Raw genomic sequence first — 21,141 nt, 5'->3', positions numbered from 1 at the left:
TCAGGGCAGATGGTGACACAACCCCTCACTGGACTGCACCCTGGAATGTGACAGTTGGATAGGGAGAAAACCCAAGACATTGTTCCTTTAGGGGTGAAGGATCAAGAGCCCTATAGTGTAGGGTGGGGCAAGGCTCCCCTCTCTTCCAGCCACTCAGGAGGAGCTCCCTCGGGGAGAGTGGTATATAGACTGCATTCTCCCTCAAAAGTTAAAATGTGGATGCAGAAGTTGAAAGGAAAAGCTAAATGACATTAAAACTTTTAGTCATGGAAAATTAGTTATGGATGAAAAGTTGCATGTCCAAATGTGGATTTAGATTTACTTTATAAGCTTAAGGGTAAAAAAGAGACAGTAGCTATTAAAAATGAAGTATACCCGTATATGGATGAAAAGTAGAGTTGATTTTGTCAAATATATACAGATGGGTCCAAAAAACAAATTTGGAATTAGTACATGTCAAAGAATATCCAATTTTGAAGCAGTCATGGCAGCCAAACTAGTAGACATTATGCTACCACTAACTTAGATCTGGGAGGTACATCCAGCAGCCGTGGTAATTTTTCAGATTCAATCTCAAGCCTTATGGTGATAAAAAAGGGTGTCTCAGTGATTTAATGTCAAGTGATTTAATCAATGAAACTATATTTCTAATAACAGAATTAGTACAGATAGATACATAATTAGCTTGAATCCCAGCACATACTGAGATAACAGGGAAATGAAATGGCAGACAAAGCAGCTAAAAACTTGTAAGAAATGGAAACTGACATAAAACTACCCTTGAGTAAACTGGAATTCAGAAGTCCAGTACAGAAAAATTTAAAAGAGGAATTGCAAAAAAATTGTACTAATGAAAGAATATTTAATTGTCCTTGAGTTGAGTATAATGACATACTGAAGGGCCTGGATAGGAAAAACAAAGAACCAGGGCTAAATATAAACTTTTGTATTATGGTCTTTATTTAGGGAACTCTAATGTTTGAGCCATTTGCTACTACAGACTCTGAGGAACGTTTGAATCTTAATAAACCAACTCTGGATGCAGGTGCTGTTAAACACAAGAGACTGTGGAGTGCTTAAGGGGCCTGCATCTGGTGACATGTGCCTGCAAAGCAACTCCTGGCCACAAGGGGGTGATGAGTAAGCAGCCTCCCTTTTACATACATAAGAAAGCTACACAAACATAGAAAAACTAAGTCTTGCCACTATACAGCTGCTCATTCCACTATTTAACCTTTTACTCTTCCATATTCCCTTGTTTGGTCCTGTTTCCTGCCAGTGCTAGGGGTAGTTTTTCCCATTTCCTCCACAACCATTATCCCTAATGAAAAGCTTTATGCAGAGTCAATACAGGTACCTAGCTGTACCTGATGTGTATCTATTAAAAGTCTGTAACACTGCTCCTAGTAGATGAAAAAAATTCTCACAGGTGCTGAAAGAATTTTACAAGTGTGTGATTTGTTAATTATGCTCAGAGCTGTGCAATCACAGAACAAAAGGGTAGTCCTTGCCATCTATTTATAGATTATAGGGTTTATAAGGTGCACTCCTCCTTTCCCCCCCATTTCATTTTGGGTAAACATTTACTTAACAGGAAGAGCTCATTTTTTTGTTACAGAATCTCATTTACCAGCACTGATTTCTGGTGCATGCATTGCATACACTGTTAACTAACTGCAGGCCTGACCGTGCTCTTGCTAGTAATAACTTTAAAAAAAGTTAATAGAAATGTCATTGTTTCTAAATAACACATTAGAAATTGATTCTGTGCAGAAGTATTAATAGATAATTGAGCTATTAAAAAAACAAGGCCCAAGCTAGGACAATAGTTTCTTCAGAGTGTTAATTCTTTGGGGGTAGAAACAGTCTTTTTGTTCTGTGTTTGTACAGCACCTACCACACTAGAAATTAAAACAGAGAAGGGTGAAATATCAAGGAGCATCAGCACTCACAAAGGACAATGTTCCATTGTATCTTTGAGTAACAGCAACACAAGGACAGAACACCAAGTAAACATTTTTTTTTCCCATAGAAAAGGGGGCAAAACATCACCCTGTGATCCAAAAAAAATCACATAATCCTCTCTCTTCTTCAACAACCGTGGGATAGGGTGGGTAACTGGCCAAGAAAAAGTGAACCAATACCATAGGCATGTTGCATCTTTTAAAGAGAAAGCTTACTTGTATGTCAGAAATGTAATATAGATAAGATCTTGACTACTGATGGACGGGACTGGGGAGCTAAACTTCTGAACTATGGTTAGTGGGTAAGCACCCAAATTCCTTTAGGTAGTGCTCCCCTGCAAAAAACAAATTAAATTGTAAGAAATTTTTGGTCAGACTTTTTATTCCCCTTTTGTTGCTGCCCCGCAACCCCTCCCCCCTGAAATCCCCATATTTCTCTAAGAGCCTTGTAAGGCATTAATGTATCTATTATTTGGAAAACAAACGAACAACAAAAATACCAACAAATTTTATTTAAAACACACAGTCTGAGATAAGATGAGTCCTAGAGCAGAAGAAATCCATATCTGATTTTTCATTTACTCAAAGTTGGTGGCAAGCAGCTGCTGACTTTAAAAAATGAGATAAGAGCCTATGCAAGATAGCTCTGAAATATAGCTAAAAATGTAAGTATACAAGACTAACAGATGACTTTTTGAAGTTTGCTTAAATTTTTTCCATTTTACACTCCCACCCCGGAAAGTTTTTTTTGCCTCTTCCTTTGTCGTTGAAATAATTTCTTTTTCTTTTTCAAATTGACTTTTAGCTGTGGTTTCACCAACTCTATTTCCAATGGTTTTTCCTCTGCTGGAGTTTCAAAGACAGTTTCAGTAGGATCTTCTGGAATAATTGTCTTTTCTTCTTTTTTCCTAAGTTTCTGCAGGTCCTTCACTTGCTGTTTTTCTCTGAATTTAGCAGCTACAGCCAATCTTGTCATCCGCCGATGCTAACAAAACAAGAAAAGTAAGTTAATGCAGTTGCACTGAAAGGCAGAAAGACTCATCTAACAAGGTGATATTGCAAAAAGTTCACATACAAGTTCACATTCTACAAGTGGAGACAGAAAACAATCTTAAAAAGATCATCCTTCAACTGGCAAATTCCTCAGCATATTGCCATCTTCTCATTGAGAGATTAAACAACTCAGCATTATTAGTTTCATAAATCTGCTCAGTTCACATGCCAGTGATTATTTTATCCTAAAATTATAACCTATTAAGCGTGTTCATAGAATCATAGAAGATTAGGGTTGGAAGAGACCAAAGGAGGTCATCTAGTCCAACCCCCTGCTCAGAGCAGGACCAACACCAACAAAATCATTCCAGCCAGGGGTTTGTCAAGTCTGGCCTTAAAAACCTTTAAGGATGGAGATTCAACCCGCCCCCCCCCGCCCGGTAACCCATTCCAGTGCTTCATCACCCTTCTAGTGAAACAGTGTTTACTAATATCCAACCTAGACCGCCCCCACTGCAACTTGAGACCATTGCTCCTTGTTCTGTCATCTGCCACCACTGAAAACAGCCAAGCTCCATCCTCTTTGGAACCCCCCTTCAGGTAGTTGAAGGCTGCTATCAAATCCCCCCTCACTCTTCTCTTCTGCAGACTAAACAAGCCCAGTTCCCTCAGCCTCTCCTCATAAGTCATGTGCCCCAGCCCCCTGATCATTTTCGTTGCCCTCCCCTGGACTCTCTAATTTGTCCACATCCTTTCTGTAGTGAGGGTCCCAAAACTGGATGCAAAATCCAGATAAGGCCTCACCAATGCCAAATAGAGGGGAAAGATCATGTCCCTCAATCTGCTGGCAACGCTCCTGCTAATGCAGCCCACTATGCCATTAGCCTTCTTGGCAACAAGAGCACACTGCTGACTCATATCCAGCTTCTCATCTACTGTAATCCTCAGGTCCTTTTCTGCAGAACTGCTGCTTAGCCACTCAGTCCCTAGTCTGTAGCAGTGCATGGGATTCTTCCGTCCTAAGTGCAGGACTCTGAACTTGTCCTTGTTGAACCTCAAATTTCTTTTGGCCCAATCCTTCAATTTGTCTAGGTCAATCTGGACCCTATCCCAACCCTTCAGCATATCTACCTCTCCCACCCACTTTAGTGTCATCTGCAAACTTGCTGAGGGTGCAGTCTATCCCATCATCCAGATCATTAATAAAGATGTTGAACAAAACTGGCCCCAGGACCAACCCTTGTGGCACTCTGCTGGATACTAGCTGCCAACTAGATATCGAGCCGTTGATCACTATCCGTTGAGCCCGACAATCTAGCCAGCTTTCTATCCACCTTATAGTCCATTCATCCAATCCATACTTTTTTTTTTAACTTGCTGGCAAGAATACTGTGGGAAACTATCAAAAACTTTGCTAAAGATATAGGTCATGTCCACTGCTTTCCCCATATCCACAGAGCCAGTTATCTCATCGTAGAAGGCAATCAGGTTGGTCAGGCATGACTTGCCCTTGGTGAATCCATGTTGACTGTTCCTGATCACCTCTCTCTCTTCCAAGTGCTTCAAAATGGTTTCCTTGAGGACCTTCTCAATGATTTTTCCAGGGAATGAGGTGAGGCTGACTGGTCTGTAGTTCCCTGTGTTCTCCTTCTTCCCTTTTTTAAAGATGGGCACTATATTTGCCTTTTTCCAGTCGTCCGGGACCTCCCCCAATCTCCATGAGTTTTCAAAGATAATGGCCAGTGGCTCTGTAATCACATCAGCCAATTCCCCCAGCACGCTCGGATGCATTAGATCTGGACCCATGGACTTGTGCATGTCCAGCTTTTCTAAATAGTCCTTAATCTGTTCTTTCACCACTGACGGCTGCTCACCTCCTCTCCATACTGTGTTGCCACATTGAGGCCCCTGATCCTGCAAGCTGATCTCTTAGGAGCAGGGGTACACTCATACAGAACAGCTTGTGCAACCAAGGCCTTAGGAATTTGTTAAATGCAAGGAAAACCAAAGACAAGACTATTACCATGTTTGGGGACTGGTAATGTGGATTCTCATATAGAGTTGGTCCTCCAAAGCTGCCCTGGAAAATCTTTATGAGATTTAAAACAAAACGAGGTCCAATTTCTACAAGAGCTGCATCTTCTTCAATGATCTGTAATAAAATAGCAAACACCTTCATTTGAGATTCCTGTGCTGGAGTTATACATATACATTCTTTAAACATTTTACACAGATGAATTCACAGGTGTTCAAGCACAAAATCTAATGCAACTAATTTATGTTAAGCATGTGAAATGGTAGTTTTAGGTCCACTATAAAACATTTTGAAATCACCTTTTTGTGTAAGTGGGGTTGATGTCAGCATATCCTGGTAATAGTTAAAGGTTTCCTTTCAATTTACTGGTTTCAGAGTAGGAGCCTTGTTAGTCTGTATTCGCAAAAAGAAAAGGAGTACTTGTGGCACCTTAAAGACTAACAAATTTATCTGAGCATAAGCTTCCGTGAGCTACTGAATGCATTCAATGAAGTGAGCTGTAGCTCACGAAAGCTTACGCTCAGATAAATTTGTTAGTCTCTAAGGTGCCACAAGTACTCCTTTTCTTTTTTCAATTTACTGTATTTCATATATCATAACATACATTTAGTGCAATCTTTAAAAAGTCAGTGGAAACAACCAACCTGATAGTTTCGAAACCAGATTCTGTTGTCTGTGATGGAGAACGTGAATACATGATCTACAAAAGGCTGGCTTTTGGGGTGATACTGTGGTGTACTAAAAATCTGTAACAAAAGACAAAAACAAATTTCTCATCTAAAATGATCGAGAGTCCAAAATACAAAGTTTAATTACCTTTGCATTCATCTTGTTTTACTATTTAACATCCTGATCCTGCAGAGACTTACGTATGTGAGTCGTTCCATTGACTTCAAGCACATGCGTAAGTCTTTGCAGGCTTAGTGTGTAAGTATCAAGACACACACAAGCAACTTGCAATATGTTTTAAGCCTGAAATATTAGCACAAAGATTGTAACATGCAAGAAATCCCAAAACCAAGTTGGCACGTACTGACCTGAATAAACAACTCTTTTAACAGAGCATAGTGTGGCTCTTGATCAAACACCTAGAAGAGAAAAATACAATTTTATGAACACACACAAGGCAACAGCAGTATATAGAAAAAGAAAATCAGATACTGCAGATCAAGCAATCTGAAATCCTGTACTTGCCGTATCAAAGGACAGAAGAGGCCGTGAGCCCCTCAGGCAGTTTCCAGTCATCTTCAGCTCTGCTAGGGTATGAACTACAATGATTTTGAACAGTTTTAGTTTTTTAAACATTTTTTCTAAGAAAAAAAAAAAAATACATACAAGCAGAAGAAGTGACTTAATCTGAGAGCTCAACTTACTATTCTGTACTAAAAATTTGGCTGATGGTCCCTGAGGTGAATTTGAAAGCCTGAAACAAAAGACATCCATTAGTAATGGCAAGAAAAATACTTTAGAATTCTATAGTAAATTTCAACCAGACTTTTTACTGTAGTAGTTTTAAAACTGGCTTTTGTTGTGTATAAATGGTAATTCATTTTAGATATTTTAATAAAAAATGGCTTAAGGTATAATCAGTAGACCTCAAATGATGAGCCTTCATAGAAAATAGTGTTTAATTTACACTTATTTTGCTGCTTTTAAAATTTTTAAATAGTATTTTTGTAAATAAAGCCAGTCTCATTTACTCTTGCCACTACTGCCAAGACCTGAAGTATTCTATGGGAAGTTTGGCTTAAATTTCTGCAGCAATCCTGTAGGGAAGACTGGAAATTCTGTGGCAGCTCAGGTATACTCAAATATAAATGTATTTAAAAAAAAAATAAAAAAATCAGTACACAAACTCCACAAGGAATAGTGGAACATTTCTCTTCTGGCAAGAAACAGCCAACAGAGGGAAAGCAAGTGCATGCCACCATATGAGCAAGTTTAACTGTACTTTTTAAAAATGTCACTCTTGAAATGTATGGATCACTAAAGGTGTAAATCTTCAAACTGTAGGATGTTTTAAATAGAGTTCTAGTTGGAATACAAGCAACTATGATTATAGAGGGAGATTTAATAAAGCATAATGTATTTTCTCACCACATGTAGAGATCCTGTTTCTTTTTGGCTTCAAAAAATATGCACTTATTGCAGTTTTTTATTTCACAAATCTATATAAAAAGAAGGCATATGGCAAATTAGCTATTAACAAAGCTCTATGGATCTTTTCACAAACCTTCCAAATCTGTCTCAAGTATTTCTGTCCTAATATGAAAATATGCAAATGTCTTGCATTAGTAGTTAATACCTGGTGCCTGCAGAAAAGTCAGTTTTAAGTAATAGCCACCTTGAAAGGCTTTTAAATTATTTTTATTCCCAGAAGACTACAAACACTCCAGTGGATGGGGCATTAGACTGTCAGGGCACCTAGGGTCTAGTCTCAGCTCTGCCACTGGCCCACCATGTGGCTTTCTTCAGGCAGATCTTTTGACCTATTTGTGCCTCAGGTTTCCCAACATAAAATGGGGGAAACACCCTCTTTTGTAAAGCACTTTATATTGGTAGATTGCAGAGTGATGGAACAAAATCCCCATATGCTCAGGGTTTAGCTGATCGTCATATTTGGGGTCGGGAAGGAGTTTTCCTCCAGGGCAGACTGGAAAAGGCCCTGGAGGTTTTTTGCCTTCCTCTGTAGCATGGGTCACTTGCTGGAGGATTCTCTGCTCCTTGAAGTCTTTAAACTACGATTTGAGGACTTCAATAGCACAGATATAGGTGTGAGGTTTTTTGCAGGAGTGGGTGGGTGAAATTCTGTGGCCTGCGTTGTGCAGGAGGTCAGACTAGATGATCATAATGGTCCCTTCTGACCTAAATATCTATGAAAAAAATGCTTCTATTCTATATAGGTTCTTATTCTTGAAATTAAGTTTATCAATAGAAAATTTCCTATTTCAAAATAAGAGGCCTCATTTTAAAAAAAAAGTTAATGAACAGCAATCATTTTAATCCATGAAGTTATTTAATACATTCCACCAGCAGCACACCAGCATGGGGGGAGGAGATAAGGCCAGAATAGGTTTGCCAGCCTACCCTTCTTCTCCCTTCCCTCAACTAGAAAGGTTACCAGGGGACTAAAGCACAAAAGAAGCAATAGCAGTTCTTTCATAGGGGTAATGATTCAAAGGCACTAGCTCCCAAAAGTCTTTACTCCATCACAAAAGCCACAGACACTTGCAGTCTCTATTGTCTTCACTCTCCATCATCAGCTCATCTTTTCTTGTGGAAGTCTAAACTGCTTTGATTCCTCTTTGGTTCATCTCCACTAATGGATCCATCCATATTGCCACTTAGTTCAATTCACTAGCTATACCACATGTACCTGTACTCCTTATTGCCTCCTTCAGCCTTGCACAAAAAAGCACATCCCTACCACCAATTAAATATTTTAAGATTGAAATTACATATGTTCTTGACAAAAACCAACCACAACGGTTTTTAATCTTTGTAACCTTGTCCTCCTTCCATCAGCCCTTTTCTTGTTTGTTTTCATCCTGTAATGTTTTTTATTCAAAGTCTTTGCAGCCATGGTATATTTAGACCCAAGATACAGATACATAGGACTCTATCCTGTAAGCCTTTTGTGCACAGAACTTTTATTGATTTCAATAGGAGTTCTGCATAGAGAGTGCTTTCAGGACCAGGTTCTTGTGTCTGTCAGATCATGTCTAACAAAAGTGAGGACTAATGCATGATTGTATCAATATTTTACTTACTAGTCTTCGTTTCAAAGAGTCAGAATTAAATACAGGAAAGTGAATGAATCCATTTTCTACCCAGAAGAATTACTCTAATTACTTCCTGTGGTTTAGCAAGTAACTCAAACAGCAGGACTTAGACTCTTTGTGCTGCATGAAGTAAACCAAAATTCTCTTTTATTTCAACATCACTCATCTGGCCCTCTTCTCTGTCTCACACAATTTCCAAAAAGCCAAAATATAAATATTAGTTTAGTCATGGCATTACCTCATTAATTACAAACAGCTTATCTTTACGGTCCATTTTAGTGTCTGTAAACAAAGAAAAAAGTACCACTGAGCAGTCTTGTATGCTTTTGTATATTACAAGGGACACCAGCCATTTAAAAAAAAAAACAAAAACAAAAAAGCTCCCACTTTTCTGAAAATTTCACCTACTTTTACGAAAGAAAGACTAAGCATTTTCTCAATGTTTGTGTTTCTCAGCAGTTTGCATATAACTCATTTTCACTGTTGATATTATTTCACCTCTTACTCATTAATTGGGTTTCTGTTAACAACAGTTTTTGCACATACTAGCTTAAGGCCACAATCCAGCAAACATTGAAACATGTTGCATTATGCATGCAAGTAGTTTCTCTGAAGTCACAGGAATAGTGAAACATAAAGCAAAACACGAATCTGAGTGTTTGCAGAACGGAGGCCTAGTTTCCTAACAATCTTATTTAGAATCCAACAGTTATTCTGTGCAGCAATTGAGGTAAATAATGTCAACGACAGTGAGCCATATAAATTAAGAATTATGCACCACCTTCAAAAAGCAGGCTGTTGGAGGCAAGTGGTGTAATAAACTAGAATATCCCAAAACATTGACCAAGTTAGACCCAAGCAGTACCTAGACCAGGGGTGGGCAAACTTTTTGGCCCAAGGGCCACATCGGGTGAGAAACTGTATGGAGGGCCGGGTAGGGAAGCCTGTTCCCCCAAAACAGCCTGGCCCTGGCCCCCACCCACTATCACTTCCTGCCTCCTGACTGTCCCCCTCACAACCCCTGACCCATCCAACCCCCCCTGCTCCTTGTCCCCTGACTGCCCCCTCCCGGGACCCCCTGCCCCAAACCTCCCCTCCCTGGGGATTCCACCCCCATCCAACCCCCCCTGCTCCCTGACTGCCCCAACCTATCCACACCCCCGCCCCTGACAGGCCCCCTGGGACTCCCATGCCCTATACAATTCCCACTGTTCCCCAACCCCTGACCACCCTAGAACCTCCGCCCCATCCAACCGCCCCCTGTTCCCTGACTTCCCCCCGGGATCCTCTACCCAACCCCCACACTGCTGCGCGCGCTGCCTGTGCAGCAGCGTAGCTGCGGGGGGAGGGGGAACAGCGGGGGAGGGGCTGAGGGCAAGCCTCCCAGGCCAGGACGGGCCGTAGCCTGCTCACCTCTAACCTAGACCCTACCTGCTTTAGAGTGGGGCATCAACGTTCGCAAGTCTTGCATTAGATGTCTCGTTCTGAAGTTTATTCCTCTAGAAGAGAAAATAAGCACCCGCTCTTTGTTTTTCCATTTACCCTAAAAGAAACACAAAGTTAAGGTGAAAAAAAATGTTTCTAATCTTAAACTTTTTAAAATCAAAGTTGATATTTAATCAATTAAGATATTCCAGGTAGCTTCTATGGACTATAGGATTTCCAATTTCAACATGCAAGTTATTTAAAAAAACTGAAAAGCTGTTAACTGTACAACTTCTGAACCATGTCATTTGGGATGCTCCCTAAATAAAATAGTCACTAAAACTAGCTATCAAGTCCTTGTACAACACTTTATGGTTTGTTTTAACTCTGATAATATTTTAGGATGTTAGTATTGCTATATTGCAATTGCATTATATGATCCAGGGCGGCCCTTCATGTGCTTGGATATAGTATCTCCATGGTATTAGTAACTAGGGTATTCAAGATATCTGTGCAGATCATGACAGTGCATCATAACCTTGCTTTGCACACCCATATGAGGAGTTCGGGTGACCACACAGAACGAGGCAGTACATGTCTCTGTGGAGGGGCTGCAACCAGCGATCTGCTCCCTTCCACGCCAAGCCCTGCAAGAATACCGAGGACTCAGAGGGAAGAGAGCTGCTTCTCTAATAAGAGACAAGGTCTCTAAATGGTCTGAGGCTAGAGAAGGGTAATCTCCGGCCCGTGGGGAGTTTCCCCTGAGGAGAGACAGCCTTCCCCCGCCTCACCCCAACAGTGCGGGCCCTCCCGCTCCCGCAGCGGGGATAGCGAGTAAGAGGGACCAGCCCAGAGCTCCTGCCCCAACAGGGAGGATACAGCCTAGGCCACCCCGGCCTCTTACCCTCCGCGCCGTACAGGGACCGGCGGAGACAGTCCGGGCCAGCCACATACCCCGGGGGCGGGGGGGGGGGGGGGTGAAACGGGACGGCGGATACAGGCCTCGGGCAGGAGCCGGATCAGCCGCTGTTTTTACCTTAGAGATAGGAGCCGGGATGCTGTGCTCCTCCCTCTCCGCTCCCTGCGGGCTTGGCTTGGCCGGCGGCCCGGTCCCATTCGGAGCCCCTCTAGCTCGTTTCCTCGGCCGGGTCGCAGCACCTCCACGCTTCCTCTTGGCCGCCGCCATCTCGCTTGCACGTGACCCTCACGCCGGAAGCTGAGCTCCCTTTCTACAATCTTCCGCTCCTCTCTCTATGGTCCTGGCGGCCGGCGTGCCGCCCGGCTTCGGCGGGCCTCGTTGTACGACAGCCGTAAAGCACGGGGCGAGCACCTAACTGCGCCGTGGGGAGGATTCGCATCGCGTGTGACGGCGCTAGGCGGGCTCCCCGCGCGGACCCCCGACCCTTGCTGCAGCGCCCCGCCCGAGCCTGGGGTGAGGCTCCCCGCTCAGCTCTGCCCCTGGGCCGCCGGTTCCCCAGCGGGGGGCTCAGGCGCTGGGGGGACGGGCCCAGGGGCCGTAGGTCTGTGTCTGCTGCTCAGTGCCTCGTGCAGAGGGGCCCGGAGTCCCGATCCCTCTAGCTCCGTGGCTCTCAACCCCAGGGCCGCGTGTGGCCCAGTCAGCGCGCAGCTGTGACCGGTGTGGCAGCCTCCGGGCCCCGCAGGTAGTACAGCCAGTGTGTGGCTGCGGGTGCTGCGCACGGTGGTCAGTAGGCTTGGTACCTCTGCTCGAGCGCTTGTCACCGCGGCCTGTAATACGCAGCCGTGCTTGGGGAGCGTACTGCAGGCGAAAAATAGGGCACAGAGCTTGGCCCACGGAGCACCAGCCTCGGTATGGTGGAGTCCCTGGGTGCGTGTGATGTAGACCTGCGCGAGGTGTAATGGTTCTGCAAACTTTTAACTGATTTAATGCTAATGATCGGACACAACACGAGGTAGGAGTCACCTTGGTCCTGCATTGCAGCGCAGCAGTGATGAGGAGGAGAATGCCGGGAATCCTGTTCGCCCCGCTGAGAGGCTGCTGAAGATTTGGGAGACGGAGGGGGGTGTTGCGACCTCATCCCTGGAAGAATATGCATAAAACTAATACTACACATGGGGAAACAAAAAATACAGTAGCACAAAAAAGAATGAGTATAATGACCAAAAGAAAGCAGCCGCTTTAACCTAGAGCTTTGTGAATGGAAGTGAAAGGCTTTCTGTTAAATTTAAATCAGAAGAACGGACTGTAAGGTGTGTTAATAGCACTAATTTATTTCTGCTCACAAAGTGGAGTACAGCCATTTTTTCTTATCAACAGCAGGAAAATATTAGTGGTGAAATTAAAACTATCGTGCTTCTTCATGGTAATGTTCATCCTTTAAAGTAGGCATAGAAATAGAGGTAGGAGGAGCTTTGCAGAGATTTTCACCATTGATTACCAAAAGATTTTGCAAAAAGAAAAGGAGGACTTGTGGCACCTTAGAGACTAACCAATTTATTTGAGCATGAGCTTTCGTGGGCTACAGCTCACTGTGAAGGTGCCACAAGTCCTCCTTTTCTTTTTGCGAATACAGACTAACACGGCTGTTACTCTGAAACCTGTCAAAAGATTTTGGGCAACTAACTGCCCTTCATGTCATTGAAAATCTCCCTGACAGCGTCTGCTTGTATGACACCTGTACATGTGCTCATAATGTCAGTAGTGCCCATCTGCTATTGAAAGGAAAAATATGATTGTGGACTTTATTTCTTTATGAAGTGTATATGAAGATGGATGTAATGTCATCTTTCTGTTTTTGTTTGTTTACAATAGAAATACCAGATCTGACTTTTTTCCTGGATGACTGGAGAATTGGAGTAGGATAGGAGCATCGCACTAGGCTGAAATCGTAGGTGACACTCAGCATTCTTCCCATGGAGAAGACACCTGGGAATGGGAAAGCTGCAACTCAGCATTCCCCCTAGTGTGGGAAGTGTGTAGTCTTCCAAAGCGTCCTCCAGAAGAACAAGGCAAGTTGGGACCTGATCTTTGTCATGTAATAAAAAAGCCTATTAATCTGTACAGTATTTAGCAGCCTAAAGCATCAATAAAGCACGTGGATACAACTTCTGTATTAGTTTGTTTTGCAGTTTGCCTATAATATGACCCTGTACAAAAAGGGAGATGCTACTTAAAGCAGTAAAGATGTAAATATATTTCCTTGCAAGCTGGATAGAACGAGGGGAGAGTAGAAGGATGAAATATCAGCTGTCTTTTCTTGCATTTTCAAAAACACAGGCCTCTACTTTGTGAGCTAAAGCTCAAATAGAGGGAAATGTGTGTGTGTGTGTGTATAAATAAAATGAACTGGTCTCATGGTCTATCCGGCAGGGGTCCGTGGTACACAGATATAGGAATATACTTGTGCATCTTGTTACTTTGCTATTTTAATAGTATTGGACCTCAACATCTCTCTCAGGTAGTAGAAATATCTATAATTTTTTTGGATTCTTTGTATATATTCCTCGTCTATTCATGAAATATTTAATTATACCAAAGCATTGCTGCCAGTACATCATCACAGCTTTATGAAGCTTTTTTTCCCCCATGTTTCATCCATAAAGAGCAATTCACATTAACACAAGTATGTTGCCTCTTTTTAGGTTCTCTTTGAAACTACATCTTATACAGTCACAGGAAAGACGGGAGTGGTGAATGCAAACTAGATAATGCCCCTCTCCACTCAACCTGAAACTGGTGATAATCAGTATGTTTTAGTCGCCAGTCTCGACAATGTCAGAAACCTCTCAAATATCCTAAAAGCCATTCATTTTAAAGACCATGCAACATGTTTTGCAACTACAAATGGAATCAAGGTTACAGTGGAAAATGCAAAGTGTCTGCAGGCAAATGCCTTTATTCAGGTAAGGAGCCTAGCACATCATCAGACCATCAGTACATCTGTGATCAGTCTTTCACATGTTTAAAATAGCAGTTTTTCCCTTTCTCTTGCATTTGTCAATGGCTTTCCCAATGGACATAATCCAGTCAAATAAAAAACAAGATGAGACCAGTGGGTCCAAGGTGTTAGATATTTCAGTTCTAGGCTTTCAAAAGTGCAGATGTTGACAATATTCAGAAATGCTGGAGTTAAATTCTTGATGTAGCAGAGAGGGAATTGTTTTCCTGTTTTATTGGTACTATAGCATGTAAGAGGATCACCATTATTTTCACATTGAGTCTTGTATAAGCACATAGTATGAAGTCACTGTGAGATATGAGAGCATTAAATGAGGCAGGGAAGTATTAGAGAGACTAGAAGTACCTAAGAATGGAAACCAAGTATGTGATTGAAGGACTGTTGGAGAGAATAAGGAAGTGCATGCAGTTTATCTTAGTGGATGGAGCGGAATTGTCAAAATCATAGGCATAAGGTGGAGAATCTGATCCAGCGAGTGCCCTGCAATACTACTGGATATTAAATTTAGAGATAGGGAAAGACCTTGTAGGTCATTCAGTGCATCCTCTGAGGCCAGTGTAGGATTGTTCACTATGGGTATATTCTCCACTGCTTTGTCTGATGTATTTATAGATGACTCATGATAAAGATCCCACCACTTCCCTAATGGAAGACAGTTCTACAGTTGAACAGAGCTCACTCTTGGGAAGCTTTTTACTAATATTCAGCCTTATTTCCCTTTCCCTAATTCCATCCCATTACTTCCAGTTATACCCTCTTGCTTGACCGTAAACATTTCCTCTCCATCGTCAGTGAAAGAGTTCATTATTTTTCCTTTTGAAATATCTTGTTGATCATCTCTCAGATAATAGTACTAATAATTTATTTTATACATCATCTTCCATTTCATGATCTCAAAGTGTTCTGCATTCAGATTCTATCCACTTTTTAGGGAGTTCAGGTTTGTGTCTTAGGTCATCAAGCAATTACTGTGGTGAGCCCTCCGGGACTGAGTTCACTCCCCTTAACATCACCTCATTGCATCTCTCCTCACCTCTGAATATCACTGTAAATCATTTTTTTTCCAACATGTGTTTAGTATGATTACCGTTGACCCTATGTTACTCTTTTCTGCTATCTCTAGTAATTTTTCATTTCATTATTTCATTGATTTCTCCCCCCCTAAAATAAAGTGGAGGGAGAATAAAGAAGAACAAAATAAGAACGGGAAAGAAGGGGGCAGAGAGAGAAAATTAGCCTCTTTCTCTAGTCTTATATTTTGACGTCCTTGTTTAGTTTTATTTCTTTGAATTTTAAGAAACCATGTTTTGTTTAATGTGTTCCCTTCCACCTGCTGCTGTTTGCTTACTTGACTGTCTTTAGATTGTGAGCTCCTCAGGGCAGAAATTGTGCTGCCTTCTGTTTTTGGAAGCAATGATCACACTGGGTGTACTGGAAATAAATGACAAGTCTTGGTTTTATTGAAGTTGCACAGCACATTGAACATTTGCTGATTGGCTGGGAGATCTTTATGCTTTAACATTTATAGCTTCTTATTAAACCGTAAAAGGCCACCGCTCAAATGTCATTTATGTGGTTTTCCTTTGTCTAAATTGTGTTAATTTTTAAAGGATCCTGACTATATGCTCTCATGTGCCACTTATTTGGCTCTTATTTTGTATCGTGTTGCGCTCTGAAGGTGAAAATTATGGATTTATAGAGATGATTGTTAAATCACTGCTACTGCAGAAAGGAAAACAAATGTATTTCTTCCATACACACTTTTTATCTTTTTTTGTTTGTTTTTACAGGCAGGGATTTTTCAAGAATTTATTATACAAGAAGAGTCGGTGATGTTTCGAATCAATTTGGCTGTTCTTTTAGACTGCTTGACCATTTTTGGTACAAATTCTTTGCCAGGTATTGTGCGTGCATGTCCTGATCTGATGCCCTCAGTAATCATAAGCATGAAACCTGTGCTTCTAGCCACTTCTCAAAGTGATCTTTCCCATACTAAGACACCCCCCGTGAAGAGCAGCTACCGTTGATTGATTAGGCCACATGCTAGCTTCTTAAGTTGCTGCAACTGTATGCTATGATAATTGCTTGAGTGACCAGGGGGGTAGGTACTCAACTGAATCCAGACACTGTGACAGAAGAGGTGGCAGTGGACACAGTTATAAGTAAAGGAGCAGTGAAAGGTACCCAATGAGAAGTTTCAAGTTTGGAAGACAAAATGTGTTCATAAATGTAAGATTTGTAAGAGAAATGGTAGAGGAATCTTGTGATTATACACAGATCTAGGAAATGTTAAGGCCTAGTCCTTGTCTATAACTACTGTAATAAGTCGACTCAAGTTACGCTACTCAGAGTCGACATAGCTTAGGTCGACTTGCCACGGTGTCTACAGCATGCTGTGTCAAGGGGAAACTGTCAACTTCTCTTACTCTTCTCGGAGAGGTGAAATACTAGAGCTGACTGGAGAGCGCTCTGCCATTGATTAAGCAGGTCTTCACTAGACCCACTAAATTGACACTGCTGCATTGATCTCAGCAGTGCTGATCTAGCTGTAAGTATAGACAACCCCATAGAGGGGCCAGTTGTTGCAAGTAGAAGGAAATCCATTAGTGGTGCAAGTTGACTTTTATTTATCGAACCAACCACATACTTGGTGTTTATGGTCCTTTCTCTCTGTAGCTTTCAAACAGCTATTATAAAGATAGGTAAGCAGACAGGTTAAGTGACCCATTTTAAGCTCACCCTGTGAGTCAGTGACAGACTTTAGACAGGAACTCTGAAGCCCAGTCTTGTGATTAATCCATTAGACTTCAGCTATCCTAAACTGTTATAAAACATTCATATAAGTCGGTAATGGCTGTACACTCTTTCTAGGTACGGTAGAACCTCATAGTTACAAACTGATCAGTCAACCACACACACCTTATTTGGAACTGCAAGTATGCAATCAGGCAGCAGCAGCAGAGATGGGGAAAAAAAGCAGCAAATATAGTACAGTACTGTGTTAAATGTAAATTACTAAAATAATAAAGGGAACGCAGCATTTGTCTTCTGTATAGTAAAGGTTCAATGCTGTATCAAATCAATGTTCAGTTATAAACTTTTGAAAGAACCATAACGTTTTGTTCATTGTTACAAACAGAGGTGTTCGTAACTCTGAGGTTCTACTGTACTTCTTTGGCCTCCGTTACATTATACATTATACATCTGATCACCTCAAAAACAATTAATTGATCTTCACAACATTTCTAAGTATTATCCCCATTTTACAGATGGGGAACTGAAAGAGAGAGACTGTTACTTGTCCAAGTTTGCACAGGATGTCTGTGGCAGAGCTGGGAACTAAACCAAGATATCCTGAGTAGAATTCCAGTGCCTTAAGCACATGATTCTCCTTTCTCTAATCACATTCCTCAGTTAGTAAAAAGGCCCTTGCTTTTCGCCTTATGTCTTGGGTGCACCATATGCCCATAAGGTATTTTGTATAGCCTCACATCTTGTTGTGTTGTTTGTATAATTCAGGATGCTCTGTATTATTTCATATGCAGTTAGTTTTCCAGTGGATCACTTAAAAAAATGCCTTTTTTTCCCTCAACTACTATTTCAAAGTTAAATATTGCACTATTTATATGAACTGTGAATTATTAATATTCTTTTGTCAAACATCCCGTTCTTATCTTTGATTTTACGTATTAGAAGTTGAACTATCTTCCTGCTTGAAAACAGTTCTTCCAGATATGTTTTCTTAGGTGATACTTATGAATTAGAGTAGACTAGTCACACACATTGCAGATAGATACAGTGTAAGCTTTCTCAGACAATTCTGCCATTGCACATTTGTATGAACTCTAATATCCTGGCTATTCCTATCCTGGGCCTTTTTGAAAAGAGACTGTCCTAAATTGTGAGACGATTTTGTGATTGAGACAGAATTCAGTAAAGGTCTGAGACTAGACTGAGCATCAAACTAATTTAATCTGTGATCTAAGCATGGCTAGAATCCAGGTCTCCAAAGGTTACACCATCTAGCTCTTAGAGTGCTAATATTTTCATCATTTCAGGTACTTCAACAGCGCTTCGAATGTGTTACCATGGTTATGGCTACCCCTTGACCCTATTTCTAGAAGAAGGAGGTGTGGTAACTGTATGTAAAATTAACACTGAAGAACCTGAAGAGACACTAGATTTTGATTTCTGCAGTACAAATGTGGTTAATAAAATTATCCTGCAGTCAGAAGGGTTACGAGAAGCATTTGCTGAATTAGATATGACCAGTGAGGTCCTGCAGATCACCATGTCTCCAGACAAGCCTTATTTCAGGTATCAGAAACTACATGTCCATTTCAAAGGTTCATGTTTAGCAACTTAGTTGTTCTTCGATGTTTGGAATTATTGTTGCTGCTTATTCAACATTGTGCAGATCTGCACCATATCTGTTTAAATGTGCCTTCTGTTATAATGGTTGCTGCATCACATATGAAGACTAATTATTCAGACACGGTACCAGGCAACCGTTCATTCCTTATTTCACAACATTCCAAAATTTTCAACCTGAGGCTTTTGGCAATAGAATACATCATCATTTTAAGGTTATGGGCCAGCCTTGGGGCCAGCTTCAGCCTTAGCATAAGCAGATACAACTCCTTTTATCTTGTATTTTGTAAACAAATTCCAGGCTGTGTTTTGAATGCATTCATTTAGTATTTTTGGTTATGAAGAATTAAGTTCCAAGGTCTGCATGGCCTGGGTTAGGCTGAAAAATCAGGAATTGTATGCTGTAGCTAGCACATAGGGGAACTCATGAGCTTTCCACATTCATGGCAGCTCCACAACTAGGTGCTGCAGAGCAGGTTTCTTTCAGTTTCTGGTGTGGCAGCAGATTGATTATTGTATGCCATTAGCACCTAGGGGTCACAGTCTTTCATTAGCGTAAGTCAGCTTTCTTTGAAACCACAATCAGGTGCTATTAGGGGAACTCTGAGTTTGGAGTGCCACAACATCTTACGCTTGTGATTCATTCGTTCTAATTAAATGCTGGCTGTGCTACCTTGTGTCTCATGCAGAGTCGGTAGTGTGTTGAAATCTTCTGCTTTGAGAATTGTCTTGATGTATAACATTACTTTGTTGTTTCCACTTTTCAAATTTGATAGTGCCAATATCAAATGCTTTGCTGAGTTGGTGCATGATGTCTTTTAGATTATCCACCTTTGGCAATGCAGGAAGTGCTCATCTTGACTATCCCAAAGACTCTGATTTGATGGAAGCATTTCATTGCAACCAGACCCAGACAAACAGGTCAGTGATCAGGACAGTGACCGTAGTAGTCTGATGACACATTCTGACCAAGAAGCTGAAAAAGTGGTTTCGTCAGCTACTGAAATGCCTGACTTTCCCTAGAACAGGGTAGTATTTAAAAATTTCCCTTTGACAGAAGTTGTTCCTCTGGTTAAAAGTTCAGTAATAAGAACTAGAGTATAACGTGCACACTGTTGATGCAGTAACAGGGAAAAGTACTGTAAAAGCACTACTGTGGTTGGCTATGTTGCTAATTGGTTTTGTCAGTTTTGGTCCATTACTTGAGAATAAGGTTTCAGTCACTGTTACATTTTATATACTTTAAAATGGCTTTTCTTTACCTGCAGGTACAAGATCTCTTTGCTCAAACCATCTACGAAGGCACTAGCTTTATCTTGTAAAGTGTCTATTCGGACAGATAATCGGGGATTCCTTTCACTGCAGTACATGATTAGGAATGAAGATGGACAAATCTGTTTTGTGGAGTACTACTGTTGCCCTGATGAGGACATTACTGAATCAGAACTATAGCTGTATGATATGGACTGTGCATTTCATTTATGGACATTCAGAATGATAAAATATTTCATTAAAAAACTTGAAAGTTACCAGATTGATAGCCCAGAAAATGGACACCCTGTTTATCAACAGAAAGGAGCAGAACAAGCAGCTACAATGAAGCTCCCCCCCGTATTACTTTGCAAATGTTTCTCACTCTTGACCTGGATGGACCATCTGTAAAAGTGAAAAGGTAGCTTAATCGTTGGCCTCGGTGCTGAGGCTGAGAAGGGTGCTGTGATGGTGGTGGTTTTGTGATGTGCACACTTGTCCACAGCAAACTTGGAATGCTCACCAAACAGCCCCTTGAGTATTCTGTCACGATTGTCAGAATAATTGCAAACACAAGCAGTGCGGGAAATCTGAGACAGTAGCAGTATGTTAATCCACCAGTTTTTGGCCATGGTTTGCTCTGAGCATGGATGAAGCAATTACAGGTGGTGAATGTCTGAATGCTGGCTTGTGTTAGACAGTGGTTTGTTCAAATGATTTAAAAAAATAAAACTTTTTGTGAGACTACAAGTGGAGAGTGAAAATTGAAACTGACTTCTCAATAGCAGTAAATTGTGAAATTGCTCATCCTCAACTAGACTGAAGCCTGCTGTAACTTGAATTCCCTGGAATTTCATCAGGGATGATCTTGGCGCATTTTCCATAGCCGTGTGCTTGTGTTGTACTCGTAAGTTAGCATAGAACCCAACATAAATCACTTCAGTACTTGGGCAGCGTCATTTTGATTTTAACTTCTTTTGAATTTTTTAAAAAAATTGACTAATACAACCCTTGCTATTGAAATTTGTTCTTTTATGTGTTCTCCCCAAACCCATCCATTCACCACTGCCTTCCAGATCAAAAGCACTTATTTATTTCATTTTTAAGGAAAAAGAGCATTGGAGTATTTGTTTTGGAGAAGAAAAAATTCCAAAGAATTTTATTGATTTTTTTTAATAAAATGAAACATTATAGCTTGTCACAATTGGGAAGCTAGTTGCCTTTAATGATAACAAACCTATACATATGTACCATATTAATATTTTGCTGCATTTAGAAATGCTTTTGTATTTTTTTAATAAAAGCAAAGTGAATGACTTGTTTCCTGGAAATAAAATGCTGTGATATAAAATTGACAGATTTTGCTAATTCCTAATCGCTAT

General features: G+C 41.1%; 2 protein-coding genes across 8 annotated transcripts; one reads left to right on the top strand and one right to left on the bottom strand.

Moving 5' to 3' along the window:
* Nucleotides 1–2,456: 2,456 nt before the first annotated feature.
* On the bottom strand, nt 2,457–11,528 carry BRIX1 (biogenesis of ribosomes BRX1). Its single transcript, XM_007064095.4, has 10 exons — nt 11,236–11,528; nt 10,206–10,317; nt 9,013–9,056; nt 7,090–7,160; nt 6,366–6,415; nt 6,187–6,260; nt 6,030–6,080; nt 5,637–5,738; nt 4,981–5,109; nt 2,457–2,949 (listed from the first exon to the last, which is right to left on the bottom strand). Exons 1-10 carry the CDS (start codon nt 11,383–11,385, stop codon nt 2,686–2,688), a joined length of 1,047 nt encoding a protein of 348 aa, XP_007064157.2. The 5' UTR covers nt 11,386–11,528; the 3' UTR covers nt 2,457–2,685.
* Nucleotides 11,489–21,114, top strand: RAD1 (RAD1 checkpoint DNA exonuclease). 7 transcript variants are annotated; one of them, XM_043547753.1, is made up of 7 exons: nt 11,489–11,521; nt 12,991–13,187; nt 13,821–14,081; nt 15,928–16,036; nt 18,196–18,454; nt 19,331–19,429; nt 19,777–21,114. In XM_043547753.1, exons 3-7 carry the CDS (start codon nt 13,887–13,889, stop codon nt 19,958–19,960), a joined length of 846 nt encoding a protein of 281 aa, XP_043403688.1. In that variant the 5' UTR covers nt 11,489–11,521; nt 12,991–13,187; nt 13,821–13,886; the 3' UTR covers nt 19,961–21,114. The 7 variants fall into 7 exon arrangements, with proteins under 7 accessions (XP_043403688.1, XP_037758584.1, XP_037758581.1 ...); XM_037902656.2 differs by having other exon boundaries at nt 11,493–11,631; XM_037902653.2 differs by lacking the exon at nt 11,489–11,521 and adding an exon at nt 11,722–11,860.
* The last annotated feature ends 27 nt before the right edge of the window (nt 21,115–21,141 follow it).

Source organism: Chelonia mydas, chromosome 5 (genome assembly GCF_015237465.2).
Source record: "Chelonia mydas isolate rCheMyd1 chromosome 5, rCheMyd1.pri.v2, whole genome shotgun sequence".
NCBI lineage: Eukaryota > Metazoa > Chordata > Testudines > Cheloniidae > Chelonia > Chelonia mydas.
This window is presented reverse-complemented; position numbering and strand designations above follow the sequence as displayed.

Bases quoted from the DNA above. Each gene is read 5' to 3' on its own strand.
- BRIX1 (XM_007064095.4), bottom strand. From the start codon at position 11,385: ATGGCGGCGGCCAAGAGGAAGCGTGGAGGTGCTGCGACCCGGCCGAGG. The intron at 9,057-10,205 runs GTAGGGTCTAGG...CTTTGTTTACAG, and splicing joins GATGCCCCACTCTAAAGCAG to ACACTAAAATGGACCGTAAA. The intron at 2,950-4,980 runs GTAATAGTCTTG...TTGTTTTGTTAG, and splicing joins ATTACCAGTCCCCAAACATG to CATCGGCGGATGACAAGATT.
- RAD1 (XM_043547753.1), top strand. From the start codon at position 13,887: ATGCCCCTCTCCACTCAACCTGAAACTGGTGATAATCAGTATGTTTTA. The intron at 16,037-18,195 runs GTATTGTGCGTG...TCATCATTTCAG, and splicing joins TGGTACAAATTCTTTGCCAG to GTACTTCAACAGCGCTTCGA. The intron at 18,455-19,330 runs GTATCAGAAACT...GATGTCTTTTAG, and splicing joins CCAGACAAGCCTTATTTCAG to ATTATCCACCTTTGGCAATG.